Source organism: Halichoerus grypus, chromosome 8 (assembly GCF_964656455.1).
Source record: "Halichoerus grypus chromosome 8, mHalGry1.hap1.1, whole genome shotgun sequence".
NCBI lineage: Eukaryota > Metazoa > Chordata > Mammalia > Carnivora > Phocidae > Halichoerus > Halichoerus grypus.
Genome location: NC_135719.1, coordinates 69,910,276 through 69,927,948, shown reverse-complemented (window position 1 = coordinate 69,927,948; position 17,673 = coordinate 69,910,276). Strand labels below are relative to the sequence as shown.

The following is a 17,673-nucleotide window of genomic DNA, read 5'->3' as shown; positions in this document are numbered from 1 at the left end:
AAAACTGCACCTCTTTGGAAAACATTGGTCAAAGCAGAATGCTTATTTGCATTTGTAACGTGAGTGTGGTTAAATGTATAATGATCCTGTTTTCCAAATCCCAAATTGTTGACAGTAAATCAGTATTTGATATTTGGACTTGCCTGGAAAACTGGGACCTAGGGTTTCATAATCATTTATTCAATAGATAGTATGTATTTGCTCTGTTCCAGACATGTGGTAGGCACTGGGATAGAGTGGAGCTAACAGTCTAGTGGGCAAGACATTAATTAATACATAGTTTTAAAAATAGAGTTGTGGGGGCATCTGAGTGGCTCAGTCAGTTAAGCAGCTGCCTTTGGCTCAGGTCATGATCCTGGGGTCTGGGGATCCAGCCCCACATCAGGCTCCCTGCTCAATGGGGAGCCTGCTTCTCTCTCTCTCTCCCCTGCCCCTCACTGATTCTCTCTCTCACTCTTTCTCAAATAAATAAATAAAATCTTAAAAGCAATAAAAATAGAGTTGTGGTAGGTGTTATAAAGGAATACAGGGCATTATGAGAGCATATTATGAGGAGACCTCATCTGATCCTTGGGGGTTAAGAAATGTTTCTTGAGGAAGTGACATAAGCTTACGCATGAAGGGTGGGTGAATAGCAGTTAGGTTTGAGGCATCTGGGAAGATCTTAGCAAAGGGTAAGGAACATGATTATGTGGGCTTGAGCTAGGAGGCAGCAAGAGGGAATGATATTTCTTTTTTTTTCTTTTTAAAGATTTTATTTATTTATTTGACAGAGAGAGAGAGAGCACAAGTAGGCAGAGAGGCAGGCAGAGGGAGAGGGAGAAGCAGACTCTCCACTGAGCAGGGAGCCCGACGCGGGGCTCGATCCCAGGACCCTGGGATCATGACCTGAGCCGAAGGCAGCCACTTAACCGACTGAGCCACCCAGGCGCCCCGAGGGAATGATATTTCTTAATGAACATTGATAACATTCTGTCACATTTATGTCCTCTTTTTCCATCTTCACCTCTCAACATTTTTTAAAACATGCTTTTAATCATATTACTATGCTGGTTAAGAAACTTTTAGAGCTCTGGGCGCCTGGGTGGCTTTTATTGGTTGGTTAGGCGACTGCCTTCGGCTCGGGTCATGATCCTGGAGTCCCGGGATCGAGTCCCGCATCGGGCTTCCTGCTCAGTGGGGAGTCTGCTTCTCCCTCTGACCCTCCCCCCCTTAATGCTCTCTCTATCTCATTCTCTCTCTCAAATAAATAAATACAATCTTTAAAAAAAAAAACAAGAAAACTTTTAGAGCTCCTCTTTGAGTAGATTTTTGGCTTCATGAAGGTAGGACTTTTTGCCACTTTTAATTCCTTAGTTCATGTTTTACATATTGGAGCTAGTCATACTTTGCCCCTAGATAGCGGTTTAGTTGCAGTACTAAATGGTAGGCAAGAATGGCGTTGTGTATAAGCTAGTATGATTCCCTCTTTTTTTCCCGCTGCCTAGCACACAAGTTTATTGCTAGTGAAGGAGTTGGTTTTTTGTTTTTTTTTGGTAAAAAGCCTGTTTTGTAACCTAGTCTGTATGTAGCTCTTATTCTAAGAATGGTTTTTATTGTGTTGACTTAAGAATACTGTAAATAAGGCCATAACCCCGGGGATTTTGGGGGGTGTGTGGTGATGGCTTTGTCTAAAGATTTAAGATGATGAAGACCAAAGATTTTAGTCAATTGAGAGAGGTATGTCACTGCTGTAGATATTGGAACTGAGTAGGTGGGATCTGAGTAGATTGGATAAGGAATATAGTTTGTTTTGTTGGTGGATTCTGTTAAGTTGTGTCAACTTTCAGAATTCTAGTGTAGACATCTGAACAGTGAAAGAAGTGCCAGTCTTTGCCCTATCTTCAGCACATACAAGGCATTCAAATATTTGAATAGGAAAAAGTGTGCATGTAAGTGGAATAGGGCCTATGTGTTTATAGAGCAATCTTGGATCAAAATTGTGTTTATATTCCATGCATTCTCTATCCCTACCTCTTTTTTTTTTTTTTAATTTTATTTATTTATTTGACAGAGAGAGACACAGCAAGAGAGGGAACACAAGTGGGGGAGAGGGAGAAGCAGGCGTCCTGCTGAGCAGGGAGCCCGATGCAGGGCTCGATCCCAGGACCTGGGTTCATGACCTAAGCCAAAGGCAGACGCTTAATGACTGAACCACCCAGGCACCCCTCACATTTCTTAAATTTAGTAAAATATCTTTGAAAGCTCAAACAAGGGAAACCAAGGGAAAGATTTTTATGTTAGGCTGATGAGCAGGGGTTAGCTGTGCTAACTGCAATGAGAGAATTTTTTTCTTTTTCTTTTTTTTTTAAGATTAAGAGAGTGAGAGCGCTCGCACGCATGAGCAGGGGGAGGAGCAGAGGGAGAGGGAGATAATCTCCAAGCGACTCTACGCTTAACCAGAGCCCTACTTGGGCTCCATCCCAGGACCCTGAGATCATGACCTGAGCTGAAACCAGGAGTCGGATACCTAACGGACTGAGGCATCGAAGCGCCCCTGAAATGAGAGAATTCTAATAGCTAGGTGAAATGCAGGAGTGTCAGCTTTAGCAGTTAGCTTGGCATTTTAAAAACTTGGGTTATATAAGGATGCCTTTTATTTATTTTTAAAATATTTTAGAGAGAGAAAGCAAGATGGGGGAGGGGCCGAGGGAGGGAGAGAGAGAATCTCAAGCAGACTCTGTGTTGACCACAGAGCCAGATGAGGGGCTCAAACTCACCATCCTGAGATCATGACTTGAGTGGCAATCAAGAGTCCCACACTTAACCAGCTGTGCCACCCAGGCGCCCCTGGTGATGGTTCTAAAAGATCTGGCATTTCATGTTTGCTTGGTGTAGGGTAAGAGTAGCAAAAGAAATTCTCCACTCTCCCTGTCCTCCAAGGTGTCCTCTGAGATTCTCCAATGAGAGATTTTATGTTAACTTGTCTCATTTGGGATGCAGCTACCACTAGGTATGGTTGTTAACCAGTCATCAGTCATTTACATCTTAGAATCAGATGCTTTAATGCTAGGTCAACACATTTCTGCTTTTAATTTTGTATGAGGAAACCTTAGACCCTTGAGAGGAAAGCATTCTTGGAAGAGGTGGGAGATTTTGACAAGGCAGGAAAAGAGGTTTTTGGGGTCAGGGAAGAGGAGGAAGGTGTTAAACTGGTGTTTTGGGGCACCTGGGTGGCTCAGTCGGTTGGGCATCTGCCTTTGGCTCAGGTCATGATCCCAGGGTCCTGGGATCGAGTCCCACATCGGGCTCCCTGATCAGTGGGAGCCTGCTTCTCCCTCTCCTCCCTGCTTGTGCTCTCTCTCGCTCTCTCTGTCACTGTCTGTCCCTCTCTTTCGCAAATAAATAAAACCTTAAAAAAAAAAAGAGAAACTGGTGTTTTTCAGTTTTGCCTAGGATTTTGGGTATTATTCATTTGTTGCACTTGTGATGCTCTTGTTGACAGTGCTTGCATGGGGTTTTCAGAGCAACTTCAGAAGTCTAATCTTTAGCCTAACATTTTTCAATCCATACTAATTCCAGCAGTTTCTTCCCGTGGTGTGGCAGAGGAAGAGCAGAACGAAGGGAAACAAGACCCTTCTTCCTAATATCCGGTCCAGCTCTGGTCAGTTCTGTTGGATAAGCCTCTTCCTCTTGGCTCCTTTCTTTCAACCCCCTCATTCTCCTTCTTCATAGTGTTTTGTATTAGGTCACCTAGCAAATAATACTTCTTAGTACTTGCTAATTCTTGTAAGAGTGAAAGAATACAGTTTGGAAACATGGACCACAATTTCTACTCTTTCTATTTTGCCTCTTCTTTCTCATTTTAAACAACTCTCCCTTTTTACTACTTGAGTGTTAGCAGCTCAGAAGAAGGAGCAACTGGTAAGGGGTAGGGAAGAAGAATAATTTTTGATGTTTGGTTGGGAGAAATACTGTTCGTTAACTTGTTCAGCGACTGCCTGCCATAATATTCAGCAATTTTTTCTTTGCACTTCATAGCTTAAATATCTTGAACAAACAAAAATTGAAAACACAGGATCAAGGCATTAAAGCTTAGATAATACTTCGTCGTGCAAAAAATTCTTGTTTCCACGGTTTACTGTCTTATTAGGACATCTTTCATCTTTGTCAGGCAAATTAGTGGCAACTCTTCTTCCCTTCCTAGTTGGTAGTGGAGTTTTCGGTCTCCTTCCTACTTTCCTAGTGTTCTTCGGTCGTGGATGTTGCAGACTCGACCACCCGTCTCTCAAAGTCTTTTCTTCAAGGTTTCCCGACGGTCTGGCGCTATCCAAACCTACAGCACCTTGGGGAGAAGATCTCGGATTCATTTGACGAGCTGGTGAAGCCCCCGGGGCTGTGGAGCCAGATGTGGGTGGGACTGGGTGCGGCAGGGGCGGGGCCGCTGAGAAGCCCGAGGGAAACGGTGGAGGGCACAGTTGAGAAAGCCTGCGGGCAAAGGTTTCACAGTTTTCACGAAGCCTTCGTGTGCGAGGCTGAGGGAATTGGGGTGCCTTCTTCCTCCCTCGCCGTTCTTGATTCTGGAAGCTTCATTAGGCTTTTACCGGTTTCTTGGACCCGGAAAAGCAGCGGCTTGAGCTCCAGGGGCGGGTCCCAAGGGTCTTGTCGCTGCTCCGGGGCCGTTTGGCCTCCTGATGTTGGGGGAGGGGCGAGGGAGGTGCTGCTCGCGCCTCCTTTTGCGCTTGCGCGGCGGACTCTGAGCGGGTAGGAGCGCGTGCGCGGTGACGTGGACGTCCGGTGCGCGCGCAGGCTCTTCAGCTGGAGCGGACACACGGTGTGCGAACCGAACAGAATAACCCGCCCCCAGCGGGATGTGAAGGACTCCGGGTGAGGCCGACCACGCCCCGCACGGTAACTCTCGGGCCTGGGTGGAGGGCGTCGCTTTAGTACTGGCCCGATTAGAGTTTTTTGAGAGTTTGAAGTGCTTGTGGATTTGAACAGCGTGAGAAGCGTTCTGCTGTGCGATCTTCGCACGCCCCGGCCAGGCCGGGCCTTGCGCGGGGCTGCCTTTGGCGCGCGCCTGTGGCCCCCTGAGCGAGGCTGCGCATGTCACCTCGCGCGCGTCCCCGGCCTCACTTCCGCGTCGCGCAGCGAACTAACTGGGAACATCGACGCCAGAGGGAGAAGCCACGAGGCGGGCGGGGTGAGAAGCGCCCTTGGCGCGGCCCTGCCCTCGCGTGCGTGGGGTGCCGCACCGCATGGTACGATCCGCGTGATGACTTTCAGCGCGGCCCGGGGCTTTAGGTCGAGAGCTGTGCTTGTGCGCTTTGCATTTTAGAGCTCAGGTCTCGGGGTTCCAAAACTCTGAGGGAAACGGTGCTGACGTCGCTTTTTAAGGAGCTGTGTGTAGCATTTTGACACCTGTGTAAACGTCTAATTTAGCATGTAATTTCCGGGCAAGTTGTTTGAGGCAGGACCGTGTGTGAGTTTAATAAAGGAGGGCGAGGAAGTGAGCCGTACAGGAGTGGGAACTTGGTAAACAAAGGACCGGTGGCTAGTAAGTGCAGAAATGAGGGCGGGGAAAACAGGTGGGAAGAGCAGGTGTTATTTTCTTTTTCCCTCTGTGGGCAGCCTTTGGCTAGTTCTCTGTTTATGAGGTTTCCCTTGTCTGTTAAATTGTCAAGTAGGTCTCTGCCCTCAGTGGTAGGTGCGTCTGGGATATAACTAAATCTATTCGAATACCAGTAACCAGAGTTGAGGGATCTATGTGCGAAGAGTATGGAGAAGTTAAGAGATCGTTTCAGACTGGGTTGAGAGTGGAAAGTGGTAATGTCTTCCTGTGAAGATTTTTGCTTTGCTTTTGGAACCCTGGGGATGCCTCCTCCTGGGGAGGGTGCAAACCGGGAGGGGTGAATGAGGTCTTAAAGGAGGGGTGACTGATGGCAGAACAACGTGAGCGACCAAGGTACAGCTTTCTCTCAGAGAAGACCACCCTCAGGGTTCGCGTCGCCGGAGCAGACACGTGGATCAAGAGAACTCTCGAGCCCACCCGCGCACCCCCGGTGGGTGTTGTGAAGGTTCTCAGGCTTCTGCGGCGTAATAGCTGGCAAATACTGCCTGCTCTCCCTCTTCTTTTTGGGCACGACGCCGCGGCTAGGCTGCAGGGAAAGTGCCTGGAGGCGGCGTGACGACTGCTGGGAAGGGGGCTGGCCCGAGAGGGCCGGGTGGCTAGGTCTGTAGTCTCCACGGTAACAGAATGCGACTGGATCCCGCCGAGCGTTCGGCAGGTTCCGGCCGACGGCACGTGATCTGTCGGGACTTCTCTTCTCCGGAAGAGCTTTCCTTGCGGCATTTTTTCACGTGGTTGTCGGCCAGCTAGCCTCTGCAGTTAAAAAAGCGGTGATTTTGGGCCATTGATAGTCGACGGCGACTGCTCTTCCCGGGGACTAGCAGGAACTAGCAGGAGGCCTTTTCACTTACAAGGATATGGGCTCATGCTGGTGCTTCTTGCTTCCGAATGGTTATGTTTCCAGCGGTTGTGTGCGTAGAGTGGGTTGAGTTCACCTAACAAAAAACACATGCTTAGGACTTCAGGAAATTCAGTGCCCTGGGTACTTTGCCATACTTATTCTAGGGTAGAGTGGCTGTTTGATTACTGTCCGTTTCTGCCATAAAAGTTAGTTCTTCAAATTCTGCTTGTGCAACTGCTGGGACCTGAGAGCTTGATTACCTCAAGTTGTAGTTAAGGGACCACTCCTAGGAATAGAAAATGCTCCTGGAGTTAGTATTAACTAGTGATATCTGGGAAGAGAAGGGATGGGGCTTAGTATCTTAGGCAAATTCAGTTCTGTGCCTTAAAACCTAACGTATTTCAGGTAGTATTTTGAGATTTACTTTACAGGATGTGGTGATTATAAAATGCTCAGGATGTTGTCTGGTGTAAAGTAAGTGCTTACTAATAGCATGTATCACTTAATTATGAAAATCAACCAAATGATTAAGAATTGGGTGTTTGGATATTTTACTGTTTTTGCCGCCATTTGCTGTCATGTTTTCTGATTATATCCACATTCTGTTTTTCTTTCTTTTTTTTTTTTGAAATATTTTTAGTTAATTTATTTAATTGACAGCGCACACAAGCAGGGGGAGGGGCAGAGGGAGAGGGATCCCTGACGCGGGGCTTGATCCCAGAACTGGGATCATGACCTGAGCCGAAGGCAGACGCTTAACTAAGGCTGAGCCACCCAGGTGCCCCCCAAATTCTGTTTTTCTTTAAGATTTTTTGAATTTCTGGGCCCATTGTATATTGGTAAATACCAACACTGGAATGAACCCATTCTCTTAAAATTTGTGTTTCAGAAACTTAATTTAACTTAAACCATATTTTTGTAGTGAGTGTTTATTTTTTGTAGCGAATGATTGTATTAAGGAACAAACTAACATCTTGGTGCCTACCATACCGTAATGCATTTGTGATATGAAAGGTTACCGTTATTTTTAGCAACGTTGGAAACATTCAGAATAGGTTGATCAGCATATGAATATTTTGTGTTTTTATTTATTTATTTTTAAAAAGATTTTATTTATTTGACAGAGAGAGACATAGCGAGAGAGGGAACACAAGCAGGGGGAGTCGGAGAGGGAGAAGGAGGCTTCCCAAGGAGCAGGGAGCCCGATGCGGGGCTCGATCCCAGGACCCTAGGATCATGACCTAAGCCTAAGGCAGAAGCTTAACGACTGAGCCACCCAGGCGCCCTGTATTTTGTGTTTCTAAAGTAGTTATTTTGATTGGGCGTTTTTTTGGAGGGGGAAGTTGGGGGGGCAGGGAGCAGTACATGAATCATTGAATTAGGTAACTACCTAGTAAACTAACTAGTGTATTTTGTAAGTTGTATGAGGGTCATGGCTTTAGTAGTTAAACATTTCCCAAAGAGGTCATTGGTGAAAAGACATTTGGAATAGGGACTCTGAAATTGTAACAATTTATGGCACTTGCCACATTATTTATCTGAAAACAACATTCTCTCTCAAAGCCTGTTTGTGTGTGTGTGTTCTGATGGGATTTTTTTTGGAATGTGAGTTACTTACCATCCACTAGTAAACTTACTTCCTTGGCTCATTATTATAGTTACATAGATAAATGCTTGATACTGAAAAGCTGAACTGAGATTTTTAAAATTTTAAGCTGTAAGTACCAAAACTGTGGTCTTCCTTAAAGCTTTTAGAGAGCCAAATACAAGGTATTTTTAGAATCTTGCTGGGAATAGATTTATTTCTTCATGAGTAACCTAACCCTTCCTAAAGTACATTGGATTTTTGCAGTTGGTTAAAGCCTTTGACTTTCGAGTGTTGTTTGTGTGTCTGAAGTAGCTAAATATACTGAATTGACTATCCTCTTATTGTAAGATCCTATATAGATCCCAGAAGTGTAGACATGCTTATAGTAGACTCTGTGCTTAAAGATTATGGAATAAGAACTCAATTTCTTGTTTCTATACTAGTAGCAGTATATAGTTCAAGAAGTAGAGATTGTTTTGGTCATAAGTTAGGTTTTTGGTTTTAAGCATTTTCATCAACTCATGGAATAGTTTAGAGGGGTTTTTTGAAAAAGACCTTACACAAATCGTAAGTCTGAAAGTTCTTTTTCCTGTCTTAATACACATTTTTACATTGTTTTTATATTATATTTCTTATCTGTGCAGAGTTCAAATAGAGCAGGCTGACTTTTCTGCACTTAATTTTTTTGTTTAGGCAAAAAGAAAAATTTGAAATATGTATGTATGAAGTTAGCATAAAATTTACTCAGTGCATTCTGTAACACTAAATGGGATTTCTGTCAGTTGAATCTTTGACATTTCATAGATTTTTAACAGTGCTTATTTAGGAGGGGGTGGTGCAGAGGGAGAGGGAGAATCTTAGGCAGGCTCCATGTCCAGCAGGGAGCCTGTTGGGCTGTGTCTCACAAACCTGAGATCCTGACCTGAGCTGAAATCAAGAGTCAGACGCTTAAGGGACTGAGCCACCCAGGTTCCTCTTAAGAGTGCTTTTTAAAGCATTGGTTAAAACTTCTTTGCTCTATAGTTTTATCTGTAATCTGAAAATCAAGATTTTAATATTATAGAAGATAATGTTTAAGAAATTTTGAACCCTTTAATGTATTCATCGGTTTGGAATATCTAAAATTTTTTTCAGGTAGTTCTTTTCCACCTTGGTTATATTTAAATGTACTTTTTTTTTTCTTAAAGATTTTATTTATCTAGTCACGGCGGGGGGGGGGAGGCAGAGGGACAAGCAGGCTCCCCGCTGAGCAGGGGGCCTTTTAGGGACTTGATCCCAGGACCCCGGGATCATGACCTGAGCAGAAGGCAGATGCTTAACCACCTGAGCCACCAAGGTGTCCTATTTAAATGTACTTAAAAAGAATATTTTACGTAATTGCTTGCAAAAATAGTTGGTTTGTGAGAAAAACTTTGAACTTTATGAACTAAGTACAGGATTTTGCGTTCTTTGAGTTATATGCCATTGTAGAGGTATTAGTTTTTGTGAACTCTCTAAGCTTTACTGTTTATTTTTACAGTTACCTTAATTTTGATTTTTTTTTAAGATTTTATTTATTTATTTGAGAGAGAAAGAGCAAGCGAGGGAGAGAGCACAAGCAGGGGGGAGCGGCAGGCAGAGGGAGAGGGAGAAGCAGGCTCCCCACTGAGCAGGGAGCCCGGAATGGGGCTTGATCCCAGGACCCTGAAATCATGACCTGAGCGGAGGGTAGATGCTTAACACACTGAGCCACCCAGGCGCCCCTTAATTTTGATTTCTTAGTCTGTTTAAATTTTGCTTTATCAATCTCTGATAGGTGTTGCCTAAACTTGTTAGTTTTAGGAAACAGTAAGCTTAATTGCCTTAAGCCTGAAGCAGCTTTTGGAAAGAATCACCCTAAATTTTATCTCTTAAAAGTAAGCTCCAAATCGGAGAAGAGATTGTTTTTTTTTTTCTCATCTTTCCTGGGTATTATTGCTTTAGTGTAAGGAAGTAGATTTCTATTTTAATGTCTAGGCATAATAGGAAACAGTAGCCAACCTTTTTTGAAGTCTTGACTTTTAAAATATCTGTTATCCTCAGGCTAATTGTGAATATATTAAGTTTTGGAGCTTTTTTTGGTCATGTGGTCAGTTCTCTAAAAAGAGGTAAGGTTCAGATCATATGATTTTGCTGCTTGTCAGTAGCTCTGATGAAAGATAAAATTAGACTTTTTAATTAAAATGAGAACCAATAAAAGATGGATTTGATTAATCAAAATTACTGACCCACTTAAACAGGATTAGTGATGTAGCATCTTCCATTTTGTGTAAAAGCTAATTGGAGATAACTTTATATCTTGTAGAATATTTAGGTAATTGAGCACATCAGTTGAATATAACAACCTGAGATTTCTTTATAACTTTTTATTGAGATATAAATCACATAACATAAAAATTTACCATTTTTAAGAGTACACTTCACTGGTTTTTAGTTCCTGAACATTTCTGTCACCCCCAAAAGAAATCTCATCCATACCCATTAGCAGTTGTCCCAGTTATCCCTTTCTCCTCCTGGCAGCCACTAATCTGCTTCCTGTCTCTACAGATTTACTTATTTTGGACATTACATATAAATGAAATCATACAATGTATGTGGGATTTTTCATTATAACTTTAAAAAATTAACCAATTTTAACCCTTTTTTGAATAGGTTGTATGTTCACAAGGTAAAAAATTTAGAACGTGTTTTCCCATTCTCCAGTTTTCCTTGATACAGCCAACACTACTAGTTCTTTTCCTATCTTTATAAATAGTCTAGGGGCGCCTGGGTAGCTCAGTTGGTTAAGCGGCTGCCTTCTGCTCAGGTCATGATCCCGGGGTCCTGGGATCGAGTCCTGCATCAGGCTTCCTGCTCAGCGGAGAGCCTGCTTCTCCCTCTCCCTCTGCCTGCCTCTCTGCCTACTTGTGCTTTCTATCTCTCTGTCAAATAAATAAATAAAATCTTTAAAAATATATTTATATATAAATAGTTTATATATGTTAGGCAAATACATACATATTCATTTCTTTCTTTGGCTTTTTGTTTTTAACTTTATAAAGAAGTGTAGCGTAATCTATCACCTTTTGGAACATTTTGCCTTTAATATATCTTGTAAAGTATGAGTCCATAAAATTTATACATTCTCTATTTTAGCTGTAGAATATTCCATTCTATGGATGTAGCACCATTTATTTAACCAGTCTTGATGGATTCTCCCACACCCCCAAAGTCTTTTGCTGTTGCACAGGGAAATACAGGGAAGAATCTTGTATGCATCCTTATCATGGATGTGTGTCTGTGCGTGCATGTACATATTTAAGATAAGGTCTTAGAAGAACTGATGTTTCATAGGATATATGCATTTGTACTTTTGATATTTTCATGTTGCCCTCTGTCATAGAGATTCTGTTGTTTTATAGTCTCAGCATCTTGTTAGATGAGAATGCTGGTTGACTTAAAACTTTCCAACACCTCTACCAGGTTTCGATTTTTGCCAGTGTGATAGGGTGAAAGACAGTGTCAAGATGGTTTTAATTTGCATTTTTCTTATTCTGACATTATGTACATTTTCATAGGTGTTTGCTTTTCCTATCTTTTATCCATTTTTTGATACAGTACAGTACTGCAAATATGTTTTCTTTTTTAGGGTTTTCTTAGTTTTTCTTTACTGTAGGAGTACGGTATATCATACATATAGCATACAAAATATATTAATCAGCTGTTTATATTATGGTAAGTCTTCCATCAGCAGTAGACTATTAGTAATTAAGTTGTTGAGGAGTCAAAAGTTACATGTGGATTTTTACCGTGTGTGCAGGGAGGGGAGGTCGATGGTCCTAATAACCCCTGAGTTGTTCAGGGGTCAACTGTAATTAGATTAAAATGAAATATTTATTTATTTACTTATTTATTTATGGGAAAGAATGCAGGGGGAGGAGCAGAGGGAGAGAGAGAATCCCAAGCAATCTGACTCGGAGCTCGATCTCATGACCCTGAGATCATGACCTGAGCTGAAATCAAGAGTTGGCTGCTTAACTGACTGAGCCACCCAGATTCCATCCTAAAATGAATTTTAAAATATATTAAATATTCTGGAGTGAATATCCTTACAGTGATGAGAGAAAGGTAGAAGCAAAGTCTTCAAAGAGTTGAGGAATATATTTTGGGGATAACATAATCATTCTTGTATTTATAACAAAACAAACATTCACTTGATTAAAAGGGTTTTGTTTTTTGTTGCAGGCTGGGAAGGCCACTGTGACTATGTGGTGACTACAGTTATCTTACGACGGAGTTTCCCACTGGAATCATGGAGGAGAAACAGCAGATTATATTGGCTAATCAAGATGGTGGAACAGTGGCAGGAGCAGCACCTACCTTTTTTGTCATCCTCAAACAGCCAGGAAATGGCAAAACTGATCAAGGAATTTTGGTTACTAATCGGGATGCCTGTGCTTTGGCTAGCAGTGTGTCATCACCAGGAAAATCTAAAGGGAAGATTTGTCTTCCAGCTGATTGTACTGTGGGAGGAATCACTGTCACCCTGGATAACAATAGTATGTGGAATGAATTCTATCATCGAAGCACAGAGATGATTCTGACCAAGCAGGGAAGACGCATGTTTCCATATTGTCGTTACTGGATAACAGGTTTAGATTCAAATATGAAGTATATCCTTGTCATGGATATATCTCCTGTGGATAACCATCGTTATAAGTGGAATGGTCGCTGGTGGGAACCAAGTGGGAAGGCTGAGCCCCATGTTTTGGGGAGGGTTTTTATTCATCCAGAATCTCCTTCCACAGGTCATTATTGGATGCATCAACCAGTTTCTTTCTATAAACTCAAACTTACCAACAATACACTGGACCAAGAAGGGCATATCATCTTGCACTCTATGCATCGGTACCTGCCGAGGCTTCATTTGGTGCCTGCAGAAAAGGCTACTGAGGTGATACAGTTAAATGGTCCTGGTGTCCACACTTTTACCTTTCCACAGACTGAATTCTTTGCAGTAACAGCTTACCAGAACATTCAGATTACCCAGCTGAAAATAGATTATAATCCATTTGCTAAGGGCTTCCGGGATGATGGGCTGAATAGTAAGCCCCAAAGAGATGGAAAGCAAAAGAACAGCTCTGACCAGGAAGGGAATAGTGTTCCCAGTTCTCCTGGTCAGCGGGTCCGTCTTACAGAAGGTGAGGGGTCAGAGATACAGCTAACTGATTCAGATCCTTTATTGAGGGGTCATGAAACATCAGGCACGTGTTTGGAGAAGCCTTCTCTCAGTATAAAACGGGACTTTCTTGGTTTCGTGGATATTGATTCAGCCCTTGGTGAAGTTCCTCAATTGAAACAAGAGGTTTCTGAAAGGTAGGTAATAACCTTTCTGTTCTTAGAGATAAAAGGAAATACTGGATTTAATATATTGGTTGTGTGGACTACTGACTTGAAATACTGATAAATGTAAGCCACTATCAAATATACCACAGTTCCTTTTACATTTTGTGAAGTGACAGTTTATTTTTTTGTAATGAATATGAGTTGGGTTTGGGATTTAGAATTAGAGGCAAAATAGATGGTTTTTCAGAATGGGGACCTTTTGTTCATTTAGATTTAGAGTTTTAGAGTTTTTAGGTTTAGGATTTTGTTGATAATGCATGACTGTTCCTTGGTAATATATAGAGAGAACTCTTGATTAATTGGGGAAGGGAAAAGAAAATACTTTCAAATCATAACTGGAACAAATGAGGCACAGAAGGGATTCAAAGTGAACTTATTTATATCTGTTTAAGAATTTAATGCCCTGTGGACAGCTAATATCCAGAAGTTGACTAAAAAATAAGCTGAAAATTCTTACATGTTAAAATAGCATGATGTGCTGTTGTCTTATTTATTTGAACTCGCATTACTTATTTTTTAATCAAAGACTTTTTTTAGAGAAGTTTTAGGTTCACAGCAAAATTGAGAGGAAGGTGGGGCACCTGGGTGGCTCAGTCATTAAGTGTCTGCCTTCGGCTCAGGTCATGATCCCAAAGTCCTGGGATCGAGTCCCGCATCGGGCTCCCTGCTGGGCGGGAAGCCTGCTTCTCCCTCTCCCACTCCTGCTGCTTGTGTTCCCGCTCTCACTATCTCTCTGTCAAATAAATAAATAAAATCTTAAAAAAAAAAAAAAAAAAGATTGAGAGGAAGGTGTAGAGATTTCCCACATAACCTCTGCTGCTACACATACATTGCATCCCCCACTATTAACACCCTCCACAAGAGTAATATATTTGTTACAATTTATAAACCATTGATACATCATAATCATCTGAAGTCCACAGATTAGGTTAGGGTTCATTTTTAGTGTTTCATATTCTCTGAGTTTGGACAAATGTGTAATGATCTATATGTACTATTATAGAATCATACAGTATTTTCATTGCCTAAAAACCCTCTGCTCTGTTAATCCTTCCCCTCCCTCCCCAACCTCTGGCAACTTCTGATCTTTTTATTGTCTCTATAGCTTTGCCTGGTCCAGAATGTCATATAGTTGGAATCATACTGTATGTAACCTTTTCTCATTGACTTCTTTCACTTAGTAATTTGTATTCAAGTTTCCTTCATGTCTTCTCATGGCTTGGTAGCACATTTGTTTTTAGTGCTAAATAATACTCCATTGTCTGGGTGTACCAGACATCCATTATTTATCTATTTACCTACTAAAGGGCATCTTGGTTATTTCCAAGTTTTGGCAATTATGAATAAAGCTCCCATAAACATTCATGTTTAAGTTTTCAGATGGTTTTAGTAGATACCAAGGAGCGTGTTGCTAAATCGTATGGTAGGAGTATGTTTAGATTGGTAAAAAATATCCAAACTGTCTTTTAAAGTAGTTGAGCTGTTTTGCATTCCAAGCAGTAGTGAATGAGGATTTCTGTTGCTCTACCTCCTTGTCACCATTTGATGTCAGTTTTATGGATTTTGGCAATTCTAATAGGTGTATAGTAGTGTCTCATTATCTTAATTTGTAATTCCCCGATGACATGCAATGTGGAGCATCTTTTTATACACTTAATTGCCATCTGTATTTTTTCTTTGGTGAGGTGTCTATTAAGGTCTTTGGTCCATTTTTTTTGTTGTTGTTGTTAAAGATTTTATTTATTTACTTAGCACATGAGTTGGGGGGAAGGACAGAAGGAGAGGGAGAAAGAGAATCTCAAGCAAGCTCTCTCTGCTCTAAGTGCAGAGCCCGGAGCCCGGTGTGGGCCTTGATCGCACTACCTTGAGATCATGACCTGAGCTGAAATCAAGAGTTGGCCGCTTAACTGACTGAGTCACTCAGGCGCCCCTTGTGGTCCATTTTTAAATTAGATTTTTTCTTAAGTTTTAAGAGTTTTTTTAAAAAATATTTTGGAAGAGCAGTCCTCTGTCAGATGAGGCTTTTGCAGATGTTTTCTCCCAGTCTGTGGCTTCTCTTTTCATTCTCTTGATACTGTCTTTCACAGAGCAGTTTATTTTTATGAAGTTTAGCCTATCGATTATTTCTTTCATGAATCTTGCCTTTGGTGGTGTATTTATTTTTTTTATTTTTATTTTATTATTTTTTATTTTTATTTGACAGTGAGAGACATAGTGAGAGAGGGAACACAAGCAGGGGGAGTAGGAGAGGGAGAAGCAGGCTTCCCCGCGGAGCAGGGAGCCTGATGTGGGGCTCGATCCCAGAACCCTGGGATCACGACCTGAGCCGAAGGCAGACGCTTAACGACTGAGCCACCCAGGCGCCCCTTTGGTGGTGTATTTAAAAAGTCATTACCATACCTAAGGTCATGTAGGCTTCCTCCTGTGATCTCTTTTAGGATTCTTACAGTTAGTGTTTTACATTTCAGTTTATTCATTTTGATCCATTTATTTTTTGTGAAGGATGGAAGGTGTGTGTCTAGATTCAGGTTTTTACATGTGGATGTCGTGCCATTCCAGTACCATTTGTTGAGAAGATGATCTTTGCTCTATTGCATTATCTTTTGCTCTTTTATCAAAGACCAGGTGATTATATTTATGGGGGGCTATTTCTGGCCTCTCTGGTCTGTTCCATTGACTTGTCTGTTCTTTCACCAATACCTCACTGTGTTGGTTACTTTAACTTTATAGTAAGCTGAAGTTGGGAATTGTCAGCCCCCCAACTTTGTACTTCTCCCTCCTTCAATATTGTGTTGGGTGCTGGCTATTCTGGGTCTTTTCCTTCTTCATATGACCTCAGAATCAGTTTATCAGTATCCACAAATAACTTGCTGGGATTTTGATTGTGGTTGCATTTAATCTATAGATCAAGTCGGGAAGAACTGCCGACTTGACTATATTGAGTGTGTCTATTTATGAACATGGAATCTCTTTGCATTTATTTAGCTTTTTTATTTTTTATGTTTTTGGTTTTATTCAAATTCAAGTTAGTTAACATACTGTTTGGGGTAGAATTTAGTGATTCATCAGTTGCATATAACACCTAGTGCTTGTTACATCAAGTGCCCTCCTTAATACCCATCACCCATTACCCCACCCCCCACCCACATCTCGTCCAGCAGCCCTCAGTTTGTTTTCTATAGTTAAGAGTTTCTTATGGTTTGCCTCCCTCTGTTTTTATCTTATTTTATTTTTCCTTCTCTTCCCCCATGTTCATCAGTTTTGTTTCTTAAATTCCACCTATGAGTGAAATCATATGGTATTTGTCTTTCTCTGACTTATTTCACTTAGCTTAATTCATTCTTAGTTCCATCCACTACGTTGTAAATGGCAATATTTCATTCTTTTTTATGGCTGAGTAATATTCCAGTGTGTGTGTGTGTGTGTGTGTGTGTGTGTGTGTGTGTGTGTCACATCTTTATCTGTTTAGCTCTTTATTTTCTTTTATCTGAGTTTTATCATTTGCCTCATGTAGATCTTGTACTATTTTTTTTTTGTTTGTGGCTTTTTTTTTCTTTTTTTCTTTTTTTGAGCTCTGTGCCCAATGTGGGGCTTGAACACATGGCCTCGAGTTCAAGAGTCGTATGCTCTACTGACTAAGCCAGCCAGGTGCCCGATCCTATACATATTTTGTTAAATTTATACTTAGGCATTTCATTTTTTTGGGTGATAATGTACATAGTATTGTGTTTTTACCTTCCAGTTCTTTTTAACTTCAAATCTACGTGTTCATTCATGGTATATAGGAAAGTGATTGACTTTTGTATTTTAAGCTTAATTTCTGCAGCCTTGCTATAATAGCTTATTAGTTCCAGAACCTTTTTTGTCAACCTTTTGGGTTTTCTACCTAGATGATCATGTCATTTGTGAACAAAAACAGTTTTCTTTCTTTTCCCCCAACCAATCTGTATTCCTTTTATTTCCTTTTCTTGTTTTATTGTATTAACTAGGATTTCCAGTATGGTGATGAACAGGAGTGTGAGAGGAGCCTTGTTTCTGATCTTATTGGGAAAGCTTCTACTTTCTTACCATTAAGTATGATGTTAGCTTTAAGTGTTTTCTAGTTATTCTCAATCGAGTTGAGGAAATTCCCTTCTATTCTTAGTTTAACTGAGTTTTTATTGTAAGTGGGTGGTGGATTTTGTCAGATGTTTTTTCTGACTCTTATATGGTCATGTAATATTTTTCCTTTTA

General features: G+C 41.4%; 1 protein-coding gene across 18 annotated transcripts in view; it reads left to right on the top strand.

Moving 5' to 3' along the window:
• Window positions 1-17,673, top strand: part of MGA (MAX dimerization protein MGA) — a 165,027-nt gene that overhangs the window by 53,537 nt on the left and 93,817 nt on the right. For 7 of the 18 annotated variants that reach the window (XM_078079499.1, XM_078079508.1, XM_078079504.1 and 4 more), the window contains exons 1-2: window positions 4,782-4,890; window positions 12,280-13,410. In XM_078079499.1, coding sequence (XP_077935625.1) covers window positions 12,347-13,410 — 1,064 coding nt within the window. In that variant the 5' untranslated portion in view covers window positions 4,782-4,890; window positions 12,280-12,346. Of the gene's footprint in view, window positions 1-4,781; window positions 4,891-4,934; window positions 5,241-12,279; window positions 13,411-17,673 lie in introns of those variants that run through there. The other 11 variants (XM_078079500.1, XM_036084584.2, XM_036084578.2 and 8 more) reach the window with 4 other exon arrangements.